This window comes from Lactuca sativa, chromosome 2, assembly GCF_002870075.4.
Source record: "Lactuca sativa cultivar Salinas chromosome 2, Lsat_Salinas_v11, whole genome shotgun sequence".
Classification (NCBI taxonomy): domain Eukaryota; kingdom Viridiplantae; phylum Streptophyta; class Magnoliopsida; order Asterales; family Asteraceae; genus Lactuca; species Lactuca sativa.
In genome coordinates this window covers 203,332,361-203,345,744 of record NC_056624.2, presented here as the reverse complement: position 1 = coordinate 203,345,744, position 13,384 = coordinate 203,332,361, and the positions used below count along the sequence as shown (strand labels likewise).

Genomic DNA, 13,384 nt, shown 5'->3' with positions numbered 1-13,384 from the left:
TAATAATTATTATAAATGTAATAATAAATAAATATCAATTTAATTAATGCAACTATCATTTTAATTTCAAAATTCCTAATTGAAGCTCAATTATTTTCTTTGTTTATTTATTTAAATTATTTATTGAACATTTCAAGTTCAACAATTCAATAATTTTTTTATTTTGTTATAAATTAAAAATTTCTAAATATTTAAATCTTCATATTTTTTTAACAAACTCGTATAATATACAGATCTAACAACTATTTCTTATTATTTTTTTGAATGGTAGCAAAATTGCTATAAATAATAATAATTTAATTTACACAATTAGTTAATTTTTAGTTTCTTATACTTCAATAATCTGAATTATATTTTTGACTTTTGAGGGAAAAAGGATAAGAATTTATAAGCCGCGTAACTGCACCGCACAGACATGCATCAGCCCACAGCATCTTTCTGTGACAATTTTCCCTTTGATCACTCATCTCTCTCCCTTTCTCCGGTGGAGAGCTCCCAGGAGAATTTAGAGGTACGTTTGTGGAAATTTAATCCTCATAGTTTTCAGTAACTGAATCATACATCTACCTTCAAAGTTCAATGTTTTTCCCCTCTGTTTTTAGCGCGAATTCGGCAATTGTTTGATCTCAATTCTCTGCAAACTCGTCTTGGATTTCTTCTTATTTTTTCTGCTTACGTTTTGATTAATCGATCTGTTTTTTCCGATGAAAGGGAGTGAATTTATATACAATTATATGCACCGATCCAAATCTAAGCAATCACTAAAACATAGTTTTCGTTTCACTTGTTCTTTAACAAAATCATCGCCGGAAATATGCGGAGTTTCAGATCAAAATTAATCGATTAATTCACAGGGCGCCGTTAATAAGTTGCAGAATTTATCATACGTTATTTGAAATTGAACCCGAAAGTGAAAGCTAGTTCGCTCTAGTGATGCACAGTTATTAGTATCCATCCAAGGGAAATTAACAAGTTGCAAATCTGAGTAAATCAAGTGTCAAATCTCAATTGATCTTCAACTAAGATGTGATTAGCCCTTTTAGCTTGTTTGTTTTTGCTACATGGGAATCATTGCATCAATGATTGATAAATGTTGTTGATATGATTGCAGTTTGTTTGAGCAAGAAAAGGTTTGAATTAAATCGATGGGGTTTGTTATTGTGATATCGTTGCCTCTAATCCTATTGTTCTTGATTGCTGCGATTGGATGTTATCTGTTCGGAAGAAATCGTGCTCGCAAAGAAGCAATAACTCCTCAGTATTACGGACCTCCTGCACCACCATATGGAGTTCAAGTCTCTTCCAATAAATAAATACTTATAAAGTTTATAAATAAATATGTAAAGTTTATAAATTATGATACAGATTCCAAATATTTCTTTCTATTTTCTTATACGTGTGATTATAATATTATATGATGATATGGTTCCTTCAACTCTATGTTTAGAATTGTTTCTTTTGTTAAATCTTACACTTTTATTACATTACAAGTTACCAAAATACTTGTACTTTAGTGGATTTAAATTATCATATGATCTTAGTAGCAATGTTTATGAGGCACAAATGTCCAAGCGATTACACATCACGACGTCGTATTTCCTTACCCTACTATCCAATTCTCGTATATTTTAATTTATATATATTTTTGGTTTAAGTTGTCCAAAAGTATGGCCCAAGTGAACTCGATAAGTAATATGAAGGCCCAAATAAACTAGTTATTGAATTTGAAATTATAAAGCAGGGCCTATATAGAAACTAAAAATCAAACTTGAATGTTATTACGATTTTATATTAAGTTTGAAATCCAATAATAAAATTAAAATGATATCAATATATGATAGTTTCAATCGAATATAATATTGTTAACAAGTAAATATATTAAATACTAGATGTAAGACTTATGTATTATATAAGTTTATTTAAAAAAGTTAAATATAAAATTTTAAACATTTGAGAAATTTGAATTTTTAAGAAAAATTAAAAAAAATATTGAATTATTAAGATTAAAGTGTTTTTTTTTTAAATTTAAACAAATAAGTTAGATAAATAAACAAAGGAAACTAATTTGCTTTAATTTAGAAATTTTGAAATTAGAAGGAACTTCAATTAATGAATTGAAATGCATTTATTATTATATTTATTACAATTAATAAATTTAATTAAATATTATGTGAAATTTAATAAAAATGAAACAACCAAAAAATGTTATATGGAAAAAATTTAATTTAAAATAACCACAAAATGACATGTGGCAAAATCAATAAGAGTGTGACATACGACAAAAAGATTTTTATTTATTATAGTAAACTTGGCGTTTTCTTATTCAAGCCGTATGAATTTTTGCTAGATACCACATTTTCATCCATTTTAGGTCATTTGCCTCGTCTTTAACAATTTTTTTGTTAGATCTTATAAAAATATCATTTTATCTTACTTTATTTAAACCTTGATATTCATTGAATCCAATAGAACACACTTATCTCTTTTAAAAAAAACACGAACACATCCACAGTTTTTCCTTCTTTCTTTTTGAAAAAATCGATATTAACCATATGGAATAAACATGTCTTTCTTGTCATATTGTTGATTTATGGAACATTTTGAAGCAACATCCATCATTTAACCAAACTTTTTTTAAAAAAAAGAACTAAACACACATGTATATTTTTTTCTGCATCTCTTCCAATTAATATCGTATGTATATACACCTTCTTGATTCCTGAAAAATGGAGAGAGATGGGGGGAGAGAGAGAGAGGGAGAGAGAAGAAGAAATGGTTGAAAACTTTCTCTAAATCGACTGAATGAAAATAGTTACAACAACCTAACATATATACATACTCAGAAAAGAACTATCAATTCTTACTGTCTAACTAATTCTAACTGACTAACTAATTGTGATGATGTGATAATCTTCATAATAAATACCAACATCCCCCCTCAAGTTGGAGAGTGGGAGACAATCTTCATACCAGCCAATTGTGATTGAGTTGGAACATATTAGAGAGAAATCAATCCATCTTTTAACTCTTCTCTTAAAAAATGACAATCGAGTTCCACATGCTTAGTACATTCATGAAAAAACGGATTTTTAGCAATATATAGTGTTGCTTGACTATTACATTTAACATGAATAAGAGTCACATTGGGTACATTTACCTCATGTAGGATTCTTAATAATCATGCTAATTCAACATTAACACACCTCATGCTTCGATATTCAGCTTCTGCTGATGATAATGATATGGTTGCTTGTTTCTTGGACTTCCATGAAATTGGACTTCCTCCCAATAGAATGAAAAAGCCATTGATACTTCTTTTTGACTGAGGACATGCAGCCCAGTCAAAATCACAAAAAAGCTTGTAGCTTGAAATCTTCTTGATTATTACTAATCCTTGATTTGGATCATTATTAATATACCTCAAACTGTGCATAGCAACTTCAAAATGAGATAATCTTGGATTTGACATAAATTGACTATGATGTTGAACTGTAAAAGCAAGATCCAGTCGAGTGTAAGTAAAGAAATTAAGTTTACCCACAAGACAACAATATACTTCTAGATTAGACATTGGTTGCCCTTCATTGATTAAAAGTTTAATATTAGATGGAAAAGGACAAATGAAATTTCATAGCATTGGAATTCTTTCAACATGTCATTTGCATAATTTCTCTATGTCAAAATTACCCTGAAAAAGAGTACAAAACTTCAATACCCAAGAAGAAATTAAGATGTCCCAAACCCTTAATCTTGAATTTGGAATCAAAAAAATCCTTTAAAAACATCTCTTCTTTATTATTTCGTGTAACCATGATGTCATCGACTAAACAACTATAAAAGTAACATGATGATCCATCTTTTTATGAAATAGAGAGTAATCGTCCTTGGAATGTTGATATCTATTGTCTTTATGGGTTGAAGACAACTTAACATACCATTTATGTGAGGCTTGTTTAAGTCGATACAATTTAGAGTTTACAAACTTGATTATTTTTTGTAAAAAAAAGACCGGGTTATGGTTTCATGTATATTTATTCGTCCAAATCCCCATGAAGGAATGCATTGCTAACATCTAATCGATCATGTTCCAACCCTTCATAAAAACAATTGCAACCAATGCATGAATTGTTGTCATTTTGAAAATTGGAGAGTAAGTTTCTGTGTAATCAATACTAGCTTTCTGAGTGTAACCCTTCACCACTAATCTCCATTTACAACAATTAACTTGTCCATTTGCTCTATACTTGATCTTATAAACCCAACGATAATTGATTAGTTTTTTTTTCCTTTTGGTAAATCTGTTATAATCCAAGTGTTATTAATAGCTAAAGCTTCAAATTCTTTATCCATAACTTCTTTATATTCAGGGATATTGACATCTTCTTTATACGATGAAGGTTCATGTAGCTTGTCAACATTATACATTAGTTTCTTGCTTTGATCAGAAAGGTAAGAGAAAAAAACATGATTAATTGAAGATATGATGTCATGATACGCATGCAAGAATGTAATGCCCGCAGATTCGGGCTAGTCAATTTAGAGACGATAAACGTCAAAAAATGACATTTTAATAGAGGATTATTTAGAATAAATAATCTTAACTAAATTTTATTATATGTCACAAGGTTTCTGTACATATAAAGAACGTTTAAATCCGAGTTATAACAAAGAAGTTATGACATGTTGAAGTTTCACGACAAAACCGACACGACACCGGGAATCGCAAATAGTGAGTTTAAGATAAATTACTTTTTAGCCTTAGTGATATAAAATAAAGTTGTATAGTACGTCTCCACCTACGTGTGGATATAAAGAACGTCAAAAACCGAGTTCGTATGCAAACATTATGACATTCCGAAGATGTAGCAGTCTAAGACCATGACACGTGGCAGAAACCCTAATTAGCCATGCTCCACAACGTGGAAATAAGGTCCACGACGTCCACAACGTGGAATTAGTTAACGGCACTAATCGAGGCTAGAAAACACGTGCTAAGTCTACAAAAAGTGATGTGTTAAGAGCCCACGATGTGGAAATTAAGTCCACAACGTGGAAATGTCATTCGGACACCTTTCGAAGCTAGAACACAGATGGCAAGCCTACGAAGTGATTCTGCCATCTGCCACGATGTGGACATATAAGCCCATGACGTGGACATGTTTTTGGCAGCCTATAAATAGCAAGTTCAAACCTAATCTTCCTTACACCAAATTCTTTTCTCTCTCTCCTTTGCTGAAGGCGTTCCGCGTCACGAGCCTGGCGATCATGAACCGCTGACCATTTCTAGTTAGATTCTATCAACTCACGCTACTAATGTGAGTGCATAGTTACTTTCATCTTACACATAGATATGAAGTATTTAATATAAATTACGTGCTATGTGTGCATATTATCTGTATACTTGTTATCTATGCTGAAAGAGCACTATTATACACGGTTTAAATGATTTAAACTATATATGTATTTTATACCTATAAATTACATTGGGTAAAGATGGGTAGATAAAAGATGAGACAGAGGATGATGAGATGAAAGGTGATATAGATGAGTGTGAGAGGTGAAAAATGAGAGGAGCCTTTACCCAAGCGTTGGCCCCGTCATCCAGCAGAGTATGGATGACAACCACAGACTATTCTAGACGATCTAATGGAACACTAGCAAGTTTGCAACATGTAGGTGTTGTGAACAATATGTTCACCTGGTGTACTCTAAAAACCCATTGACATGTATAGTGGGTGGACTCCCTAAAATAATATTGTCGATAAATGAGATAAACCCTGGCCGCTATGGACTTAGCGCCCGTTGGATGAACCTTGACAACTATGGATTTAGTGTCTGTTATATAAACCCTAGAAACGATGGACTTCGTGCCTATTCCTTAGGATAATCCTGAGGAATGAATGAATAAAGAGTAGCTGATTCTTAAGAGTAAAGAAAGTAATGGGGATGGGTAATTGGGTTGATTTTTTGATGTTTAAACATAATAACTATATGATTATGGGTTGAAAACCCTATGTACTCACCAGGTTTCCCAACCTGACCCACTCAGTTTAATTGTATCACAGGTATCGATACGACACATTGCACTGAGAGATTAAAGTAAATGTAAATCACTAGTGTAAATGAATGTAAGGTTTGTTTATGCTTATGTTTATGTATTAAAAATGACATCCCAATGTTTTTAAATGAATAAAATACATTTCTTCGGGAATGATTTGATAATGTATTTATCATATTTTTCTGGGAACAAATTCCGCAACATATTTCTTTAAGAAATACTTCGATTTTCAAAATAAAGCATAAACAAATCGGTATTTTCTGGCTGTGAAAATGGGGATGTCACAAATAAGAAAAATTTTCACAAATGTAATTTTGTAAACGAGTAGGAGTATTATGGGTTTTGGATGATTTACGAAAATTGGGTTGAGGTGGTGAAGGTATTAGTGATTGAGAATTAGACGGGGATGGTATAGATTCTATTAAAGGAACAAAATGTGGGGATGAAATAGATTGTGAAAAACATATTGAAGGTTCAAAACTACTTATAGAATCATTGAAATCCGTCTAATCATGAATAAGAAACACGTTAATAGAGTTAGAGTCCATAGAGTGGAATGGAAAGATATTCTCATGGAAATAAACATCTCTAGAAATAAACACCTTTTAGTGTGTAAGGGATAGAGTTTGTATGCTTTCTTTCCAAAAGGATAGCCTATAAAAACACATGGAGATGCTCTTAGAGTGAGTTTGTATCGATGTAATTTCAAAGTGTTCATGAAACACATGCAACCAAAAGTTTTAAGATGGGCATATAACGACTCAATTCCATTTAGTCTTAAAAACGGTGTATTACCACTTGTAACTTTTGTTGGGAATATATTAATGATATATGTGGCTGTGAGAACACATTCTCTTCTAAATCTAATGGGAAGATTCGATTGAAATAGGAGAGCTCGAGATGTTTCTTATAAATGTTTGTGTTTGTGCTCAACAACCCAATTTTGTCGGGATGTATTTCAACAACTAGTTTGGTGTAAAATGCCATTTTCTTGTAAATAGGATGAACATTCATTACATTAACCAAGCTCAAATGCATTGTCTGATCTGATAACTTGAACTTTTTTGCCAAACTGAGTTTCAGTTGTAACACATGTATCATAAGGTATGATTCTTTATATTTAATTTAGCCATTTGTACCCTTTGGATGCTCTACGCTGGGCGTAGGATGGCCTCCTACGTTGGGTGTAGGTAAAATATTCCTCTCGAGGGATTAATGCTCTATGCAAGATGTAGGAGCGCAAGACCTTAACCCTAGTTGAGGGGTTGTGGGCCCTATATAAAGGCTTTAACTCCTTGAGGTCCTCCTCATGCTCAACCTCCACCCTCATATTTAGTAACCTTAAAACCCTAGCCACCTTATGAGAGTTTTGAAGCCTTTGTGTGGTTTTGGTGTGCATTCTTGAAGAATGAATCCATTGGAGAAACAATTGTGGGCTCCAAGATTTGTAGATCTAAACTTTCCACTTTGATGTTCCTTTTGATATATCTAATTAGCTCATGGTTTTTTATGCTTTTTGTCCCTTAACCTTGGTCTTTATGGGTATGAGATACCCATACCTTATGCATGTCATTTCTAGATGTTCCAGAGCTTGTAGATTCATAAAAATGGGAGCTTGGTCACTCTCATCCATCTATGCATGAGCTCTTGAGTGCTAGAGTGTGTTTTGGACTTAGGGTTTGGTCTTATGCTCTTTTAAGCCATGAAAAGGTGTAAAGTCAGAGACTTTATCACTCCAAATTTGAGAATTGGATGGTTGGTCTTTATGCATTAAGAGCTTAATGTGATGTTAGCAAACAACATAATTACGTGGGTCGTAATATGGGCTATGCTTAGTGTAGCCTGATGTAACGTCCGAAATGCCATGTATAAATTAATTTAGAATAATTTTTTTTGGTGTGAGATCATGGATCGAGTACGCTAGGCGTACATATGGTACAGTGGGCATACTCTAATGGTTGCATGATGTGGTATGTCCCCTACGTACGCTGGGCGTACGTGAGTCAGGGGAAAACCCTAATTTAGGTTTTGTACCTTATTTAAGCACATTAAGTTCTCCAATCCTTCATCTTATCAGCCTCCATTGTCTCTTGAGAACCCTAGCCATCTTGAGAGTGTTCTTGAGCTTATTGAGAGTTTTTTGGGTGTTCTTTTGTGATTTTGAAGAAGAAGGAACTTGGTGGTGGTGCATTGTTGGAGTTGGAGCTTCAAGATCTAGGGTAATCTTCTTTATTACAAGCTTCTAGAGGTAAAAAGTTCTTACCTTGGTTTTTCCTTTCTTAGATCTCTTTTGGTGGGTAGATTTAGGAGTTTTGGTCCCATGACTTTGGTCTTATGAAGTATGGACTACTCCAGACCATTTGGGTTGTCCTTTTAAACACTTAGGAGTGCATTGAGTCATAAAAATCGGATCTTGGAATTTAAATCTCAACCATGCATGAGTTGGTGACCATTTAGGGGTAATTGAAGGCTAAATCCATGGTTTGAGTCCCATTAAGACATGCAAAAGCATAAAGTTTGCAACTTTATAGCTTAATACGCTTTAATGAGCTTAGATCTGAAGTTGGACGTTAGGTCTTAACAAGTTAAGACATCAAAAGTAATTTATGGCCAACTAGGGCATACGCCATGCTTACATAGGTGTAGGTTGCACGTACACAACTGGAGTCCTGACCATTATGAAGCATTCGAGTACGCCGATCGTACTGATGGTACACTTCGCGTACTCAACAAAGTAGTTGTTGGACTTTTAGTTTCAGGCCACTTTTGGGCTTAGGGATTTGGGCCCTTGTTAGACCACAAGTTTTTTCTGAGACGGGCCTTTATGGATTAGGGCCCATATTGGACTTGGAATGCCTTTTTGGACTTTTGGGCTAGTTTGGATTTGGGCCTTGGTATGTTAGGCCCAATAAGGGAAGGGTAAAGCAGCCTTTTACCCTTAAATTCGAGATTTAGGGTTTGGACTCTCGGGTTAGTTTATTGATCTAATTTATAATTATGGTTTTATTATTTGTGATTTAGTGAGAGGATTTCACGATTTAGCAACTCCGGTGTATTTTGATATCGTCAGTCTGAGGTGAGTTTCCTTCGCTTTTACTTGTGGGTCGAAGGCACCAATATTGGCTCACTAGACTATGTTGATAGGATGATAATTGTCTTCATGATAATTTCTTGTATTGCCGATATATGCGACTTTTGCTATTATGATTATGTGTTAGTTGTAGGGGTGAAATAGACCTGATACCGGTTCAAAGAGACCAAAGGGGTTAAAATATACCCAGTACCGGTTGGAAGAGACCGAAGGGGTTGAAATATACCCAGTACTAGTTGAAAGAGAGCGAAGGGGTTGAGATATACCAAGTACCGGTTGAAGGAGACCGAAGGGTTGAAATAGACCCACCTATGCTTTGAGTATGGGGTATTTTGGGGGAGCTCACTAAGCTTTGTACTTATGGTTTTCAGTTTATGTTTCAGGTACTTCCAGCTCGAAAGGGAAGGGCTCGGCTTGATCACACTGAATCTGCCTGTGTTTTTCCGCATTATGTGAATTTGGGATTTGTACTCCGATATTGTTTTCATTATGATACACTTTTGATTGTTTTGACATGACTATTGGATGTTTGAAATGAAAATTTTTATCTGGAAGTTTTTGGATATTTCACCTGAATTGTCCTCGTTTTCCATCAAAGGCTCTACGTTGACCTTAGATCACGGTATATGTTGGGCATAGCACCAGAATTGGGATTTTTGGACAAATTGGATTATTGGTCAGGTATAGTGGTTTCTAGTCTTGAAAGGGTAAAATGGGATTTTAAGCAAGAGAAAGAGAGAGAGAGAGAGAGAGAGAGAGAGAGAGTGATTATGTGCTAAGGCCCTTGAGCGTGAATTATTACCTTAATTTCTAATTAGGGTCTTACTGTGTATTGATTAGTGTCGGGAGTTCCAGTATCGACAGCTCGAGCGTGAGATTTGTTTGTCTTCAGGTTGAGGTGAGTCTTCTCACTATACTGTATAGGGTGATAGTTGTCTTTGTGACTCTTGCATTTATATGTTGGGTGGGTCCCATTTGTATGCTGGGATGGGCCTATTTGTACGTTGGGCGGGGCTCGTTTGTATGTTGGGCTGGGCTCGTTTGTATGTTGGGTGGGCCCATACGTATAATGGGTGGTGCCCGATTTTATGAATGGTATATGGTATTTTAGGGAATTCACTAAGCTTTGTGCTTATGGTTTTGTGGTTTAACATTGCCAGGTACTTCCAATTTGAAAGGGAAGGGTCCGAATTGACTGCACATCATTTTCCCTATAACTTTCCGCATTGATGAATTTTGTTATACTATGATATTTGAGATACACTTTATTATCTTTGGTTTTGAAACAAATGATGTATGAATCTGATGGCTTAAAAATAAAAAATAAAAAGTTATCAGTATTTGGGATGTTACAATTTGGTATCAGAGTCTTGGTTTGAGTGATTCGACAATACTCTCGGGTGTGTCTGAACTCAAACTGAGGAATTGATAATCTTTTAAAAAAAGAGTTTTTCTAAGAAAGAATTTTACAAAGAACGGGGTGCGACTTGTGCAATCAGCCAAGCTCAAGTAAGTGATTCCCATAATACTCATACACGTGTATTATGTTCAATATACTATTATGTGAATTGAATGCTAGAGTATACCTAAGGATACCTTCAATAATTGAATTATAGAATTGGCTGATTTGTGTGATGCCTTATAGCCTAGGGGGAATGGACGCTATGTAGTCTTTGGGAATTGTATCAGTAAAGTTAATTGCTAAGTGTATGATCAAATATTATATACGGCTAGGATTATATAGCCTTAGAATGATTGCTTTAGTCTTATTTCATGTTCCTTGTTTGTTGTGGGATTAGGGTATAATCATTATTCTACTGCCTATCTGATCCTGTATTGTGTACAAGTTGCATGCATATCGCAACCTATAGTGTTGGTAGAATTTCCTAGTATTGCGGAGACCAGTGAGGCGAGGATTCCTAGAAAAGATCAGGGAGTATTATACTTGAGATTATGTATGCCATATAGCATAGAGTTGTGTGTGTTTTACCATAGTAGAGTGACTTAGAGGAGTTGGGATGGTTCTTAAGGAAGGAATGGATAGGTGTGGAATGTAGTATTTGGCCCGTACTACTGAAAGCACTAGATCTGTACTCGAGTCATGGATGGTCCCGAAGATTATAAGAAACTTACGGTGTGAGCGTTCCCTTAAGTATATTCTGATTGTTTGTATGATGTATTTCATTATGGTTAGCACTCGAGGAGGAGTTTCTAGTTTTGGCTCTGGTGTAGAATTGATTGACATAAGGGTGCACAAGTTCATCACGTACGAGATGATTCGCGTTATATAGAGGCCACCCCTGTGATGTTCAGTACCATTAAGAAGGGGATTTTGGAGTTGTTGGATGAGTGTCTTGGGGCCTTCTGGGTCGAGATTGCAACATGACAGTTGGGGGTTCGAACTCTCTCTTTTTAGGAGTTTAGGACTTGTGGAGCCCTAGAGTTCTTCAGGGTGAAGGACCCTATTGCTAGCCAATAGTGGATCTCTAACATGGAGAATGCTCAACAAACAAGCTTCTGCCCTGAGGGTTCAAAGATGGGGGTCACATCTTTCCTTTTGAGGGACCGAGCTCGTGACTTGTGGGAGGAGATTGGTCATGCTTTGGGAACGATGGTCATGACAACCATGACTTGGGATGATTTTTTGACAAGGTTCCTAGCTGATTTCGCACCAGCGATTGAGATGTAGCAACTAGTGAGGGAATTTTAGGACTTTCGCTGGACTATAGAGACTGTGGAGGAGATCACCGCCAAGTTCCAAGAGAGGGCTCTGTTGGTACTGCAATATGTATCAGATGAGGGGATGAAGAAGACGAGGTACCATGATATGTTGAGGGATTATATTAGGGAGTTTGTGAGCTTATCTGTCACAACTAGCCTTTTTGGCTAAGGAAATTACGTCCTCAAGTAAGCAAGGACTATTGTGAGACTTGTGCTAACACACCTAAGTGTTCAATATGAGTTCCTAAGGAGCCATATAGTGTTAGAATGCAAATTTCTCCAGGTATAGTGAATCTCTCCTAAATCTCTCCAAGAATAGTGAATCTCTCCCAAATCTCTCTAAGTATGTGAAATCTCTCCAAGTATAGTGAATCTCTCCTAAATCTCTCCAAGTATAGTGAATCTCTCCCAAATCTCTCCAAGTATAGTGAATCTCTCCCAAATCTCTCCAAGTATGTGAAATCTCTCCCAAATCTCTCCAAGTATGTGAAATCTCTCCTAAATCTCTCTAAGTATGCGAAATCTCTCTAAGTATAGTGAATCTCTCCCAAATCTCTCCAAGTATGTGAAATCTCTCCACGTATCTCAAATCTCCTTAAGTACCTCCCTCAGTTGAATACAGCTCAAAACCGGAAGAGGAAACCCCAAAAGGAACCTCTTGGTCCGGAACCCTCTTGGTCCGGAACCTTCTTGGTCCTGAACCTCTTGGTCCGGAATGCCTCCTAAGGAACCAAGAGGACTCGCTACTTCGGAACCTCTGAAGTGACTCCGGATGGTGCAAGCTCCGCTTAAGCCTGACTTCGGAATTGCCTAGCTAGCCTTCGCATCCTCAGTCCGGACCGACCAATTTCGCACCCGACTCCGGAAATGAGAACCCCCTTCTGAACTCGTTCAGCACCTCCGGAACCTCCTTGCCAACCACTTCGGACCCTCACAAGATGTACCCTCCCCTCCGGAATTTGAACTACAGCTTCGGAATTCATCATATGACTCCGAATTTCACCTTATGACTCCAGATTTTGGACCATTTCGTATCTTTTTATCATTTAAAGGTATTTTAAGGTCAGGAATCCCACCAAACTCGTGTTTTTCTTAATTGAGACCCCTAAAACCCTTATTTTATGCTAAAATTAATTATTTTAAACATATTTTTCATAAAAATAAATGTTTGGGATTTAGGAAAACCTTATCCTAAATCAAGAAAAGGACAAAGGGACTGACTTTGTGATTTAATGAAATTCCTTATTTCCCAAGCAAATCCCAGTTAAACATAGAAATACCCATGGATATAAGTCTTGTACACCAGTTCTCCAAACAAGTGTCATATCACTCACATCCCTTCACTTAGAATATGTGAACTCCTCTTCTTCCACTTTCACACTTCTCATTTTCACCTCCAGCAAACTTTTAAGAGTGCCCTCAACTCCTTCAAGATTCAAGTTTCATCCCTTCAAGAAAAATTCCCAGATTTTTGGTAAGTATTTACCTTCTGTGAATAATAATTCTTCACAATA

At 35.6% G+C, this 13,384-nt stretch overlaps 1 protein-coding gene and 1 long non-coding RNA gene across 2 annotated transcripts; one reads left to right on the top strand and one right to left on the bottom strand.

Moving 5' to 3' along the window:
* The first annotated feature begins 302 nt into the window (after positions 1-302).
* Positions 303-1,435, top strand: LOC111916378 (uncharacterized). The gene is made up of 2 exons (XR_002858498.3): positions 303-511; positions 1,112-1,435. It is a non-coding gene; the product is annotated as an uncharacterized LOC111916378 (long non-coding RNA).
* A 1,743-nt stretch (positions 1,436-3,178) lies between these two features.
* LOC111916203 (uncharacterized mitochondrial protein AtMg00810-like) lies at positions 3,179-3,571 on the bottom strand. Its single transcript, XM_023911828.1, has one exon. The coding sequence runs from the start codon at positions 3,569-3,571 to the stop codon at positions 3,179-3,181; it is 393 nt and encodes a 130-aa protein (XP_023767596.1).
* Positions 3,572-13,384: the final 9,813 nt, after the last annotated feature.